This window comes from Caretta caretta, chromosome 2 (genome assembly GCF_965140235.1).
Source record: "Caretta caretta isolate rCarCar2 chromosome 2, rCarCar1.hap1, whole genome shotgun sequence".
Taxonomy (NCBI): Eukaryota; Metazoa; Chordata; order Testudines; family Cheloniidae; genus Caretta; species Caretta caretta.
In genome coordinates, this window is record NC_134207.1 from 39189251 (window position 1) to 39205589 (window position 16339).

Genomic DNA, 16339 nt, shown 5'->3' on the forward strand with positions numbered 1-16339 from the left:
AAGAAGCGTAACATTATGGATCTTTACAGGTTATTAAATCCAATTTTGACCATTATCCAACTTATCCTTTCAGAAAGATTTGCTATTAATATTATTTAAGTATATTGCTTCTTCAGATAATATTCTGAAAAGCAGTGGTATGTTTAACTTTTGTTAAACTATATAACTATATTTCCATTTTTCTACCTCTACATATTTGCATATGCTATACATACTCTTCATCTCTGACTGTCTGTCTCCATTGAAGTCTGCAGACTTCTTTCGCTTAGTCTCTGAAGTAAAACTTTCTTCATCCCATTTGTGTAACTGAGCAGAAAAAGGGACAACTGGAATTGGTGGTAGCTTCTCTCTCCAACTTGGACCATCTTGAGCTATTAAAGTTCTTGTTATTCTGAAGACAAAAACACACATTATTTTTCATATTTTTTTTCTTTTTACAACTTAACTTCAATTTTAAAAATATTACTGCCCTTCAATTCTTTCACTAAAATTATTTAAGCAGTTATCAGTAAAGGGACTAATTAAAAAAAAAAATCTGATAGGCCAGGTCTACACTATCACTTACTTGGGTATAACTTTCGTCGGTCAGGGATGTGAATAAGCCACCTCTCGACTGATGTAAGTTACACTGACTTAGGTGTGGACAGTACTATGCCTCTTGCGGAGGTGGATTTATTTATGCTGATGGGAGAGCTCTCTCCTGTTGGCATAGAACATCTTCACCAGATGCGCTACAGCGGCGCAATTGCATCAGTGCAGCTGCACTGATGTAGTGCTTCTAGTGTCGGTTTGCCCATAGTGCCCAGTTTAAGTAGCATTATCCTGAATTTTTTAAAAAGATCCTTAGTTTTTTTTCCTTAGAGTCTTTATGCTCTTTGTTGGTATTTATACAGGTCTTTTCAGCAAAGGAGAAACTCACATAGGCTTGGCCAGTAAAGCATTTAAGCATGTGATTGTTTGGCTGGGTCAGAGCCTCAGCCAGTGAGTATTGAGAGTTCCCAGCCTCTTGCAGGATTGAGCCCTGAGTCCTGCTTAATGTATAAACTAAAACCGGAATTTTTTTTTTTTGTTAATTTATCTCAGATGTGAAATTAAAGGCATTGCTTGTAACATTATATACACTAGTTTCAGACACAAATGTACTTTTTACAGCAGTTGATGCCACATTAAATACATACAACTACTTTCTGAAACACTACTGCAACTCAAAGTATGTATTACATTGTATTTTAAGACCTTCTTGCTCTGCAAGTCTCTAATTAAGCATGAATTATTATCCCCATTTAAAAAGTAAAGAAAATATATTTAAAATGGTCTCTTAACTTGATTCTTTTCTTAAAGAAGTGTACTTTCACTGTTCCCAAATTGTAGGCAACTAGTTTATTCCAACCCATAGCAGACCCAATATAAACCCATTAAAGTCAATGGGAGTCACCTGATTGACCACAATGGGCTCTAGATTAAGACCTAAATAAATCAATCTAACCTATAAAAAGCTTGACAACACTGCTATACATTTTATAGCATCTTTTAAAAAGAAAATATTAAATATTAATGAAAATGGATTAGAAACTTTTCTAAATTAAGAAAAAAGATCAGGAAGAGCTTAGGAACCAATTCTTGAAGGAAAATTCTGCACTGTCCAGTAAATTATGCTACATTCAAATTTTATTTCATAATCTTGCAATCTGCAGGCGTATCAATCCCACCACTGATGCAAAAATATATTATTATATATGACAAATCCTTTTTCATTAAAAGAAACAATTGATATACATCTGAAAAGGATTTAACAATGCTGGATGCAACATTAAAAATGAGGTTGGCATGGAAGGAAGTAATCCAGATTGACATTTCCTGCCCTTGACTTTAGTCTTAAAAATTGTTACAGTGCAGTATTTATACACTGAAGGGGTTTTTAACATTATAGTATAACTACAGAAGATGAACAGTTAGGGCCCAATCCCGGTCTCCTCACTCCCACAAGACCAGAGCCATCCCATGCAATTCTGGGGCTCTACACAGCCCCCCCGGGATGGGGGTGGGGCCCCAGGCTTCCATGGGGGGGGGAGGGCGGGGCTGGCTTGGGGGGAAGGGGAGAACCACCCCCCAGCACACACTGGTGGCGTGGCTGAGGCTGGGTCGCTGCACTCCCACTGCCGGTGAGTGCAGGCCCAGCCTGGCTGCAGAGCTCACGGGAGTGGGGGCGGGGCTGGGGCGGAGCAGGGGCAGGGGTTGGCCTGCACTCACCAGCAGTGGGAGTGCAGACACCCAGCCTCAGCCACGCCGCCAGTGAGTGCTGAGGGGAGGGGCTGGGGTGAGGAAAGGACCCAGGGGAAGAGGTTGGGGGGAGCAGGGGCCTGGGGAAGAGCCAGAGCAGGGGCTGGAGCAGAAGACAGCTGCGCAGGGCACCAGGAAATTTGGTGCCGCTAATTTCCTGGTGCCCTGCGCAGCTGTGTGCTTTGCATATGGGTAAGGACGGCCCTGCCCAAGACCCTCAAAGGTCTACAAAAAGACTCTATAAGAGGTTGTATGCAGTGCTGCTGTACCAGTGCTGGTCCCAGGATATCAGAGACAAGGTGAATGAGTCAATATCTTTTAATGGACTATCTTCTCTTGGTGAGAGAGACAAGCTTTTGAGATTCCACAGAGCTCTTCTTCAGATCTGAGAAATGTACTCAGTGTCACAGCTAAATCTAAATACAAGGTGGAACACACTGTTTATATAAATAGTTAACATATACTTCAAGGGACCATTCAAGGTGAATTGACCCATTAACACCTCTACAGTCATGGGGCTTTCCCTGAACAAGTGGCATCCCAAGTCTGGGAAACACTGCATTAAAGGATCTTATGATGAACACATCTGGTATGTTTCAGAGTAACAGCTGTGTTAATCTGTATTCGCAAAAAGAAAAGGAGTACTTGTGGCACCTTAGAGAGTAACCAATTTATTTGAGCATAAGCTTTTGTGCATCCGATGAAGTGAGCTGTAGCTCACGAAAGCTTATGCTCAAATAAATTGGTTAGTCTCTAAGGTGCCACAAGTACTCCTTTTCTTTTTACATCTGGTATGTATATGCAAGCTCATTCATCCTGGCCAGTGAATAGAGACACTAGATTTATGGCTTATTACAACTATCTGTAACCCACTAAACACCACTCCCAGCTTCCCAAATGACTGAAGATGTGTTAACAGGCCACTTTACCTTGAATGGTCCCTTGAAACAGATGTTAACTACTTATGTTAAACAATCTATTACACCTTGTATTTAGCTGGGACACTGAGTACACTTCCCAGACCCCGCTCAAAAGTGTGCCTCTCCTACCAACAGAAGTTGGTCCAGTAAAAGATATTGCCTCATCCACCTTGTTTCCTATAAGAGGTTGTAACTATATTTACACAATATATTTTGTGTAATACAGATTACAAAAAAATTGCACTATTTTACAGAATAATAGACTGAAACGGATGCTGATACATTGATTTGTATGAGGTACTGTTTTATGTACTATATTTATGTGCTATGTTGATTTATGCAATTTTTTTCAAATTTTAATCTTTAAAAAAAAACGTTTGCATCATACTCAAAATACAGGCAGCACTCACTCATTCCACATTATCACCTAGCTGCTTAATTTCTTTTCAAGCTAATGAACAAAAAAGTGTTCTTCTCTAAACTAACAATTGGTGCCTTTCAGTAAGAGATATGTAAGGGTACATGGTGGTGTTGTTTTACTGAGTTATAATTTTATTTTAATCTAGGCAAAATATTCTCTCACTCTAACTTGAATGAAGTAGCTCTTATAAAATTAAGGGTACTATGCAAGTTGAACAGCCCTGACCTTTGCTTTGGTTATTTCACTGTAAAATAAGCCATGTTACACAGAAGGCAGATCACAGTATTTAGATATTGTTCTGAGTAAAGAGCAGAGTAACTCCACACTGAACCAGGACCCTGCTTCCTCCCTGCTCAGCCTTTCTCCATTTGTGGCTGTGTGCCCACAATCGTGCGCAGAGGGCCTGACCCAATGGGCACTGAAGTCAGTGAAAAGATTCCTGTTGACTTCAGTGCATACTGAATCAGGCTCAAAGGCAGCAAGACTGTATTTGTCCCTGGTACTTATAAAGGATGCATGGGCTGGAGGGGTGGCTCCTTGTATCCCACACCCCATCCAGTCACTCAGCTGTGCTAACGACAGTCTTGCACCAGGAATGGTGTTTTACAAGAAAACATTCAGATAGTCATGTTGCAATACTGGGATTTACTGGGATTTATCACAAAGATCCATTTTATATATAGGGCTCTACCAAATTCACGGCCATGAAAAATGTGTCACGGACTGTGAAATCTGGTCTCTCCCACAAAATCTGGTCTTTTGTGTACTTTTACACTATCCTATAAGCAATATTTCTCAAACTGGGGGTCCTGTCCCAAAAGGGGGTTGGCAAGACTATTGTGGGGGTTACGAGATGGCCACCCTTCCTTCTGCACTGCCTCCAGCTCCAAAGGCAGCACTGACACCAGCAGCAGCGCAGAAGAAAGAATGGCAATACTATACCAGGCTACCCTTACTTCTGTGCTGGCAGCAGCGCTGCCTTCAGAGCCAGGTGTCTGGTCAGCAGCTGCCGCGCTCCAGCCACCCAGCTCTGAAGGCATAACAGAAGTGAGGGTGGCAATACCTCATCACCCCTACAACAGGCTTCTGACCTTCTTTTGGGTCGGGAACCCCAGTCTGAGAAACACTTACTTAAAGGCTTTACATGTTTAAATTTTGCCGTTTTAAAATACATATTCATGCTTTGTTACAACCCTGTGAAATTTCAGATTTAAATATCTGAAACTGTGAAATTCAAGATTTTTAAAGTGCATTGACCATGAAATTTATGAAAATGAACCATGAATTTGATAGGGCCATGTTTATACATTATACTTTTCATATAAACGTTTGTAACAAAAGCTGCAGAGTTGTTCTGATGAAGTTTAACAACTGGTATTACAGGAAACATATTGGAATTTGAGTCAATTAGAACGAGAAGTCCATTTAGTGAATGGAAGTGCATATACACAGTCCCCATGGCCATAGCCTATAGACTCCTTACAATAATTAAAAAGGAACAGTAAAAATATCAGTCAATTTAACAGAAATTTTTAAAACAAAACAAAAAACTAGCCACAGAAACCTGATGGTATGCAGTCAATGGTAAAATGCCACTGATTAAAAGCCTCACTGAAAAGAAGCTTACCAAACCTGGGTTCTGGAACCCCATTATAGGGAACAGTTTCCATAAGCAAGGTCCCTCAAATAAGAGTGCTTGCTACCACTCTTGCAGGGTAACGTATCAGGCACCAAAAAAGAAGTCATTCAACATATTCTAACCAACATGACAAACTCTCTTATTAATGGTGGACTGCAAAGCAAAAATAAATAAATTGCTCACACCCTTCAATGCTTTCTTTATGATGTATACAGAATCTCAAAGTTTTATTTTAACAATTCTGCTTGTCTTTTACATGACTAATAATAGGAACCTCAGGAGCTCCATTTTTGCTTGTAAAATTTTTGGAAGACTTGGTTATTTAGGTCAGTCTAGAAGATAGCCTGAATAAGATTCCCCTTCACCTAGGGGTGAAAAGATCAGCAGGTCAGTCAACTTCCTGTGATATCACCAATCAGATCCCCTGAGGATCTTAAAAAGTTCTCCAATAAAAATAGGAAGCCAAGACCTGATATTCCTAACATAAAAGACATGTAGAAAAATATTATTTAAAATATATTTTTGAGGTTAACCCTTTATATCAAAAAGGAACAGGAAAGGTAGAAATGCCACCTTTTTTCCTTTGCAATTCACTTCTTAAACTGTTTCTTTTAAAATTGTTTCTCTTCTTCACTGAAACTGAGTATTTTCCTTATTTGGTCAGCTATTTAAATTGAATTTAGAAATGATAAAAATTTTAAAATAAATAAATTGTATTTAAACTTACGCAAGAGGGCTATGCTCTAAAAACAAAATCTGAAAGCCAAAAATGAATTACCAGCAAAGGAGGAGAAGGAAGAAGCAGCTGAAATAAGATGAAGGGTTGCCAGGGAGGAAAGAATAATGAGTAGTGAAGCTAAAAGCATAAGGAAGGCCTAGAGAGGGAAGAAAAGGGAAAATGTTAAGGAAGAAAAAATAGGAAGCTTAAACATTAAGTAAGTTACAAGAATGTCAATCAGGGGAAATTTCTAAAGTGCCTGTTTGTAAATAAAATAATGTGATACAGGAGGTAAAACCATGAACACCAATTGTTTTACATCCGTAATTTCACCACACCAGGAACTCATCTAGTACCAGATGTAGACACTGATGTACTAGCAAGTTTACTCTGCAGTTAAAGAGAACATCCTTTACAGAAAATGAAAAGGAGTACTTGTGGCACCTTAGAGACTAACCAATTTATTTGAGCATGAGCTTTCGTGAGCTACAGCTCACTTTGAAGTGAGCTGTAGCTCACGAAAGCTCATGCTCAAATAAATTGGTTAGTCTCTAAGGTGCCACAAGTACTCCTTTTCATTTTGCGAATACAGACTAACACGGCTGTTCCTCTGAAACCTGTCTTTACAGAAAACGTTAACCTAAGAGCCTTTCTGGTGCACACACACCTACAGTAGAAGTTAAAGTTAGCATTTGCTTTTCAAAAAGCATAGGGAATAACCTCAATGCCCCGTCTTCCTTTATAAAACAGGTTCTAATACTGAATGTTGAATATATGTGGGCTATTGCTCAATGCATACTGGCTTCTCTGTTCTCATACACAATATTTACACTAGAAAAAAAGCAAATACAGTTCTGTGATTCATAGAATTACTTACTGTAAGTTAAAGGAAATAAGTATGACAACGTTTGAAGTATCAAGCACAATTCTGTACACTTTTGTTCTAAACATAATTACAGAAATTAATGATCTGCAGTTGGCAGCACAAATGATGGGTTTTTGAAACTATTTAAAAGGTTAGAAAAATTGTATTTCTTAGACTATACACTGTGTAGACAGTGACTATAGCTACCAATATGTTTGTACAGCTCCAGCACATCAGGGCCTCAGTCCTCATCAGGACCTTTGGGCGATACCAGAATATAAATAAGAAAAGAAGGGTAGACGTTATAGTGTTCTCTCACCTGGTAAAGACAAAAGTTAAGAAGGGGAGGAAACTGACGCCCCACCCAAAAAAGTAAAGCCCTTTAAATACAGCTGTAGTTAAAAAAAAAAAAAAGACTCTAAAAGCACTGAGGTTCTATGTATATACCTTCTCAGTAGCTCCCATATTTAATCTGCTCTGTATTCGAATATCAATAGCTAAAATTTTTTTTTTTTTTAAAAAGGTGATGCTACCCTCATGAGGTGTATGAGGTTCAGATCTCATACTCTGGAAAAATATTGTTACCCAAACACTGAAATACAACTCCCCAGAGTTCCATCTCACTTTTACCGCTGGCAGCTACATGTAGAAGATGCTACACATTTTAGTATTTATGAATTTGGTCTTGAATATAAGGGGCACTTAAGTTGTATGGCAAGAGAGTGAGATTCTCTCTTGTCTGCTTCAGTGTTAAATAGATGACCAATGCAGACACTGAAACAAAAGAGTTTGGCAGACCACTACATTAGAGACCTTTCTGTCAAGAACATCATGTGAAATTATTGTTCTGCTCCAGCCAAGATAGTATTTTGTCATCTAATACAAGAATAAAGTTATGCAGACCCAAGTATTAAGGGCAAAATTCTCAAAGACCCAATGGAAGACCTCAGCTTTAACATTTTGCTCTCCCCATATACATGCATCTCTCATTGAGGTCAGCAGAGTAGAGAGAGGAGGATATCGGGAGTTGATATCTGCCATGCAGAACTTGCAGGAGATTTCTGCCTTAGGTTATAAAATTTAAATCACATATAAAGGAGTAAAATATCCACAACAAAACATGAAATTTTGCTGACATGGATTAAAATCAATTTTTTAATATAGTCCCAGGGAAGTGGCACAAGCCACTAATAAGCTACTGTTGACAAGTGGTAGCACAGTGAAAATTAATAGGATCTCTGTGCAGGCTAGAAGATGTCAAACATTGGCACTTCAGGGATCAGGAGTCCTACAAGTTTCATTTTGCTGCTGTCCTCACAGAATACAGAACACAGAATTAAAAAGAAATGAGGAAAACACAGAACAAGAGAGGAGGAACAATACAGTGTGGGTAAAGGACTAATGACAGAACAGTAGAAGAAAAAAGATGGTACATTCACAGGTGCTGAAAGCAAAAGAAAAGTGCCCCCTTCAAGTTCACATTCATGGTTTAATTGTAGAGTGAATACAACAAATGGGAAATGATGTTACTGTGAACACAATTAAGAACAAACAATTGGTGTTTCTGTATATACTTCTAACTCTGAGGCACATAGAAGAGAGGGAGTAGATAAAGGAAAACAAATAAAATAAAAAATCCTATTTTTCCATTCAGCATCTTAGAAGAACCCAAAAGTCTCAAATTGAGGTTACCTATTAACACTGTCATTTGCTGCCTGGATCCCACTGTCTATCTGTAGAACCATTTTATAATCAACATACGCCTGCCGATATCGCTCTATGGACTCATATGCCGTTGCCCGTCGCAGAAGAGGTTTAAGGGAAAATGGATGAAGTTCCAGAGCTCTTGAGAATACAAAAGAAAAAAAGATTACAAGCAGTGCAGGGCTCAAAACAGAATGGTCATGTAAATCTAATGAAGCCATCCAATGATATAAAGAACTATACATAGTACGTCCATTATTTCATTTTGGGGTTATCTTGACAAAATAGGAAAGCAGATCTGGAGTGGTTTATTACCAACTAAAAAGAACCTTCGAAATGGGAATGTAGCCATGTACATGCTAGTATATTTTATTACAATGTATTTAACTTAAATTTGTTAACTCCGTCTGGTAACCTACTTCCTCCACAGTGAACGCATTTAAGGCCCATGATACTTAAAAGCATCTTAATGTGGTTATTCTGCTTAATCTTAACGGGATGATTATTCTGCTTAAGTGGTGCTTAGATCTGTGTGGATCTCAAACTTATGCTTGTTCTGTCTGCTTGTTCCTCTAATAGCTTTCAGTTCCTCCATAGTTGTAAAACATGAATATACAAGCAGTACAACACTGCCTGTTGGCTGTGATCAACAGGCTAGCATACAAGGAAAAAATGGACTGTTTTGGTAGGATGTCTCCCAGATGCCACTGCTGTTGATGCAGTCAAGCAGCAAGCTCAGTCTCTAGGGCAGCACAATGAGCACTACTTCTAAACTACATGGACTGCTCCAGTGACATGATGGGTTCACAAAAGCACAAAATGCCCACAAAGGCATTACTATTTAAATAGTGTCTTTTGTTAATGGGACAATAGGAGTATTGCGATTTAGAAGATTCTAGGCAGCTAGATGTTAGGATATGTACTCCTGTATATATCTAAATAATGAAGACAGTTGTGTTTAAAAGCTTCCAAGATCTCTTCTACTGCTAAGTACAGTTTAGAATAGCAATTATGCATCATTCCGTAGTACTTACCAAGGCTCAACTACTGCTCTTAACTTTCTTTTAACCTTGAAAACACTAATTTTCAGGTTCATAACACCTAGAAATTTGGTGCGATCTAGGGGGTAGATACAAAGTCAGATGGAAGGGGTGCATTTCTTGGGGACTACCAGCATCTGGGAGGTGAAGCTAGCCAGTAAGCATTTCCAGGGTATAGCTGGAGGGTAATGTTAGTCAGCTGACAGGTTATGCCATAGCAGTAATATGGGGAAGTGGAAGCTAGTATAAGGGAGCTACATCCTGCCTTTCACAGACAAAGGGTAAGTTACACCAAACCAAGGCCCTTATGCGGAAGAGGAGCTAAGAGGATTCCTGGCAGCCTCTCAAGAAACAAATATTAAAAGACAAATGTGTAAAACATTTTTGGGGTTTGGTTTTGTTTTTTACATCAAGAATACAAGCACTATGCCATCCCTGGCCTTGCTGAAGTCAATCATTATTAAACCTTACCCATTTCTGTTGTGCTTCGTACAGCAAATCTAATGGACATATACATATTTGTTTAATATTGTTTCTATTTCCGATTCTTCCTAACTTCTGTCTAATTTGTTGTGTCTGCTCATTATGGCAGAAACCATACCTCTCTGTCTATACAGAAAGTGTATAGCATATTATGGGTAGTACCATAAATTAGTATTATACTGATGATGATAATATAGGTTTCCATTAGAGAGAATACAAAACACAGGTCACAGTATTGTTTTCAATGGCAGAGTTATATTCAAAGAAACAGAACAAGCAATTTATTGCTATAATTTTGTAACTTTATTTGGTCAGTAAACGTCTGTCTTTTTCAACTATCTTATATCTTCACTAATTACAACAAAGTTTAAATTATGCAGAGTATTAGAAAGTATATGAAAAAAACCTGCTCACTCTTAGAAAACTCCTAAAGCAGATGGTAGACTATATACAATATGTTAGCAGCTTAATTAATAAAAATTCAAAGCTAAATCTATATTATTATATCCAGTTATTAATATTTTTATACTCTAGGTGTGTGCGTGTGTCACATTCTGGGGTGCAATCCAGACCAGTGAAGAGTTCTGTCACCTCTTATCCTGCAACCCCAAGTGCCTCACAATGCCTTGTTACTATGACTCTCTGCCTGGGACACCCACTGTAAGCAACAAACATGCACTCACATCTACATATTGAGCAGCCCAGGTCCAATGCTTTGGATCCTGGAGCCTGCCTGGTAAGGCAACTCCATGCTCTCCACAGGTCTGGTTTGCACTCCAGAACGTTACAACCTGGCATTACAAAAGTGGCTGATGAGAGCTCTGACTGTATGGTATCCTGTTTAACCCCTAAAGCCTTACACTCAATCACTGCTTATGAAATTCAACAGAAATTTTAGGAAAAACAGCAATACTTTAAAAAAAAATGTGGGTTTTTTTGCAGGGGGATTGAGGGTACCTGACCTTCAGCCAATGGTGCCCTACAACAATGCACCATAAGTAAACAGCAGAATTCTAGCTGAGTTTCTGAACACAATTGTAACACAGATTGTGAATATGTTGAGTGTACATGCAAAACAATTTCTACTGTAAACATACTTAAAAATGGTTTCAAACAAGGTAGAGCCTGTTTTCATTTAACGTTAACATTTTGTTCATTTAAGCCTTCCATGCATTTCTATGTACATTTGGGAAGATTTAATTATCTTTAAACATCAACTTATTCAATATTCTTAAAATTACCTCTCCCCAGTAGTGAGTGATTCATAACATTTTAACAGATAAAGATTCCAGTCAATATGACAAGGAACTAGCCCTTCCTTAGAATGACTTAGTTAAAATAGTATTTTAATAACGATAAACCAATTAAAAATGTTTAATCATCAATAGGAATGTTGTTTCCCTACAAGAAAGAGTGCTGTTTACCTGTTACAATCTTGAATGCAGTCACTGCAGTTGCCTTCTTTAAGGTAACATGCTGCTCTATTTGAATACAAGATACTTAGATCATCTCGACTTTGTACTCCTAAAATTATATGCAAGTACAATGAAAGTTCATTATTTAAATATCATTGAATTAGAATAAAAAAAGACTATAGTATGTTCTGAGTTACACTGCACTGCTGCAGTTCGCTGATGATGCAAAGCTTCAAGGAGCTTTTTATTCAGTATGTCACCTACAATGCATATAATTATCTTAGTACATAAACATATGCAAACATCCCTGTCACTAAGAATTATCAATCTTTCTATTCATTTCACTCTATTGTACTTTATGTGACTCATTTTGTAAATTGATTTTATTATTCATCACAAAGGAATTTACAGCCTGTCAGTTTCTGTCAGAAATCTGTGGATAGGCTATGAGGGTTAAATTGTGGTTCTTTTAACAATAATAGCAATTTACTCTTTTCATAAGGTAACACAACTCACCTAAATTGATGACATTTTCAATTGCCTCTGAGTACCTCAGCACAGCCTCTCCAAACTGTCCATTCTTAAATAACTCATTTCCTTCACTTTTCAGTTTCGCTGCAGTAGGAGGAAGCAAATTAGAAATGCTTTTCCCAGCTGATGACGATTCTGTCCCATGTGAACTGGAGGTTTCCTTCTTTACATCATTGCTTTCATTCTTTTTTTTACCATTTAGATAACCATTAACTTCACCTTCATGGTCTGGTAAATGTTCAATTGTCTTTTTCTCGGATATGCCTTTTTTTACTCTCTTCTCAGCGTATTCACTGTGCTTCTGCATCTCTGACTTACAGCCACCTCCTTTGCTGGAAAACTTTTTTTGTACATTCCCCATTTCACTTTTAGTTGGAATCTCGCCTCCAAGTAGTACACCAGTTTCTACAAGGAAGTTAATCAGCTAGGTCAGAGTTTGCATCATTGGAAGGAACTATTGTAAAGGCAATAGAGGGGTGTATACCAAAGTCCACAGCATAAAATACTTCAAGAGTCTTCCTTTATAAAAACTGATTTGCCACAGAAAACACTCAGAATACAGATTAATTTCGAGTAATAAACAATTCCCAATACATAGTAAGAACATAATACTTTCTTGTCAAATCTGTTTTCTCCTTGCTGAAGAACAACTTATAGCACTCCCCTTTTCCTACATAAGGGAATGGTACAGAATTTACCTTGAATTTAACCACTTAAATACTGAATGTTAAATAAAAAGCTGACACTAATTTACATGAAAATGCAGATTTACATGGCTTCAATCAGCAAATCACAATTACTTGTCATGTTAGAATTAATACATCAGCAGCAAATTAAATTGCTTTACTAATAGTTCATGAGAAAATCTTTCAGCTATCAAAAAAATTAATCGCGATTAATCGCACTGTTAAACAATAATAGAATACCATTTATTGAAATATTTTTGGATGTTTTCTACATTTTCAAATATATTGATTTCAATTACACAAAATACAAAGTGTACAGTGCTCACTTTATATTTATTTTTTATTACAAATATTTGCGCTATAAAAACAAAAACAGTATTTCAATTCACTTCATACAAGTACTGTAGTGCAATTTCTTTATCATGAAAACTGAACTTACAGTGGTAGAATTATGTACAAAAAATAACTGCATTCAAAAATAAAACAATGTAATACTTTAGAGCCGACAAGTCCACTCAGTCCTACTTCTTGTTCAGCTGATCACTCAGACAAACAAGTTTGTTTATATTTTTAGGAGATAATGCTGCCCACTTCTTCTTTACAATGTCACCTGAAAGCGAAAACAGGTGTTCGCATGGCACTGTTGTAGCTGGCGTCGCAAGATATTTACGTGCCAGATGCACTACGGAATCTTATGTCCCTTTATGCTTTGACCACCATTCCAGAGGACACGCATCCATGCTAATGATGGTTTCTGCTCAATAACAATACAAAACAGTTTTCAGAGTAGCAGCCGTGTTAGTTTGTATTCGCAAAAAGAAAAGGAGTACTTGTGGCACCTTAGAGACTAACAAATTTATTTGAGCATAAGCTTTCATGAGCTACAGCTCACTTCATTGGATGCATTCAGTGGAAAATACAGTGGGGAGATTTATATACATAAGGAACATGGAACAATGGGTGTTACCATACACACTGTAACAAGAGTGATCACTTAAGGTGAGATTCTACCAGCAGGAGAGTGGGGGGGGGGGAGGGGTCGGAGAAACCTTTTGTAGTGATAATCAAGGTGGGCCATTTCCAGCAGTTGACAAGAACGTCTGAGGAACAGTAGGGGGTGAAATAAACACGGGAAATAGTCCACACAAGAGATCCATTTCCTGGACACTACGGTGCTAATAAGCGATGGTCACATAAATACCACCCTATACCGGAAACCTACTGAGCGCTATTCCTACCTACATGCCTCCCGCTTTCATCCAGACCACACCACACGATCCAATGTCTACAGCCAAGCTCTACAATACAACCGCATTTGCTCCAACCCCTCAGACAGAGACAAACACCTACAAGATCTCTAGCAAGCATTCTTACAACTACAAGACCCACCTGCTGAAGTGAAGAAACAGATTGACAGAGCCAGAAGAGTACCCAGAAGTCACCTACTACAGGACAGGCCCAACAAAGAAAATAACAGAACGCCACTAGCCATCACCTTCAGCCCCCAACTAAAACCTCTCCAACGCATCATCAAGGATCTACAACCTATCCTGCAGGATGACCCATCACTCTCACAGATCTTGGGAGACAGGCCAGTCCTTGCTTACAGACAGCCCCCTCAAACTGAAGCAAATACTCACCAGCAACCACACACCACACAACAAAACCATTAACCCAGGAACCTATCCTTGCAACAAAGCCCGTTGCCAACTGTGTCCACATATCTATTCAGGGGACACCATCATAGGGCCTAATCACATCAGCCACACTATCAGAGGCTCGTTCACCTGCACATCTACCAATGTGATATATGCCATCATGTGCCAGCAATGCCCCTCTGACATGTACATTGCTCAAACTGGACAGTCTCTGTGTAATAGAATAAATGGACACAAATCAGACATCAAGAATTATAACATTCAAAAACCAGTTGGAGAACACTTCAATCTCTTTGGTCACTCCATTACAGACCTAAAAGTTACAATTCTTCAACAAAAAAAACTTCAAAAACAGACTCCAACGAGAGACTGCTGAATTAGAATTAATTTGCAAACTGGATACAATTAACTTAGGCTTGAATAGAGACTGGGAGTGGATGGGTCATTACACAAAGCAAAACTATTTCCCCATGTTTATTCCCCACATCCACTCCCCACTGTTCCTCAGATGTTCTTGTCAACTGCTGGAAATGGCCCACCTTGATTATCACTACAAAAGGTTTCTCCCCCCCGTCCCGGCCGCTCTCCTGCTGGTAATAGCTCACCTTAAAGTTATCACTTTCGTTACAGTGTTACACCCATTGTTTCATGTTCTCTATGTATATAAATCTCCCCACTGTATTTTCCACTGAATGCATCCGATGAAGTGACCTGTAGCTCACAAAAGCTTATGCTCAAATAAATTTGTTAGTCTCTAAGGTGCCACAAGTACTCCTTTTCTGGATACAAAACAGTGTGGACCAATGCATGTTCATTTTCATCATCAAAGTCAGATGCCATTAGCAAAAGGCTGATTTTCTTTTTTGGGGGTTTCGGTTCTGTAGTTTCCACATTGGAGTGTTGCTCTTTTAAGACTTCTGAAAGCATGTTCCACACCTCCTCCCTCTCAGATTTTGGAAGGCACTTCAGATTCTTAAAATTTGGGTCGAGTCCTTTAGCTATCTTTAGAAATCTCACATTGGCACCTTCTTAGCATTTTGTCAAATCTGCTGTGAACGTGTTCTTAAAATCAAATATGTGCTGGATCATCATCCGAGACTGCTACAACATGAAACATATGGCAGAATGCGGGTAAAACACAGAGCAGGAGACATACAATTCTCTCCCAAGGAGTTCAGTCACAAATTTAATTAACGCATTATTTTTTTTAATAAGCATCATCAACATGGAAGCATGTCCTCTGGAATCATGGCCGAAGCACAAAGGGGCATACAAATATTTAGCATATCTGGAGTGTAAATACCTTGCAACATCAGCTACAAAAGTGCCATGCGAACACCTGTTCTCATTTTCAGGTGACATTGTAAATTAGAAGCAGGCAGCATTATCTCCTGTAAATGTAAACAAACTTGACTGTCTTAGCAATTGGCTGAACAAGAAGTAGGACTGTGTGGACTTGTAGGCACTACAGTTTTACATTGGTTTGTTTTTGAGTGCAGTTATGTAACAAACAAAAGAAATCTACATTTGTAGGTTGCACTTGCACAATAAAGAGATTGCTCTACAGCAATCTTCCAGCAGCTCCCATTGGCCTGGAACAGCGAACCGTGGCCAGTGGGAGCCGCGATCGGCCGAACTTGCGGACGTGGCCGATAAACAAATCGGCGCAGCTCGCCAGGGGCTTTCCCTGCACAAGCGACGGAACAAGTTTGGGAACCACTACTTTACAGTCCTTGCATGAGATTAACTGAAAAATACTCTTTCTTTTGTAATTTTTACAGTGCAAATATTTGTAATAAAAATATAAAGTGAGCATTGTACACTTTGCATTCTGTGTTGTAATTGAAATCAATATATTTGAAAATATATAGAAAAACATCTAAAGTATTTAATGAATTTCAGTTGGTATTCTATTATTGTTTAACAATGGGATTAAAACTGCGATTAATCATGATTAATTTTTTTTAATCGCAATTACT

General features: G+C 38.5%; 1 protein-coding gene across 3 annotated transcripts in view; it reads right to left on the reverse strand.

Moving 5' to 3' along the window:
- The window catches only part of SPAG1 (sperm associated antigen 1), a 67495-nt gene that overhangs the window by 23499 nt on the left and 27657 nt on the right, over nucleotides 1-16339 (reverse strand). For all 3 annotated transcript variants that reach the window (XM_048841354.2, XM_048841352.2, XM_048841353.2), the window contains exons 11-14: nucleotides 12002-12421; nucleotides 11495-11594; nucleotides 8536-8688; nucleotides 216-391 (exon numbers count right to left, since the gene is read on the reverse strand). In XM_048841354.2, the coding sequence (XP_048697311.1) occupies nucleotides 216-391; nucleotides 8536-8688; nucleotides 11495-11594; nucleotides 12002-12421 (849 nt within the window). The remainder of the gene's footprint in view (nucleotides 1-215; nucleotides 392-8535; nucleotides 8689-11494; nucleotides 11595-12001; nucleotides 12422-16339) is intronic.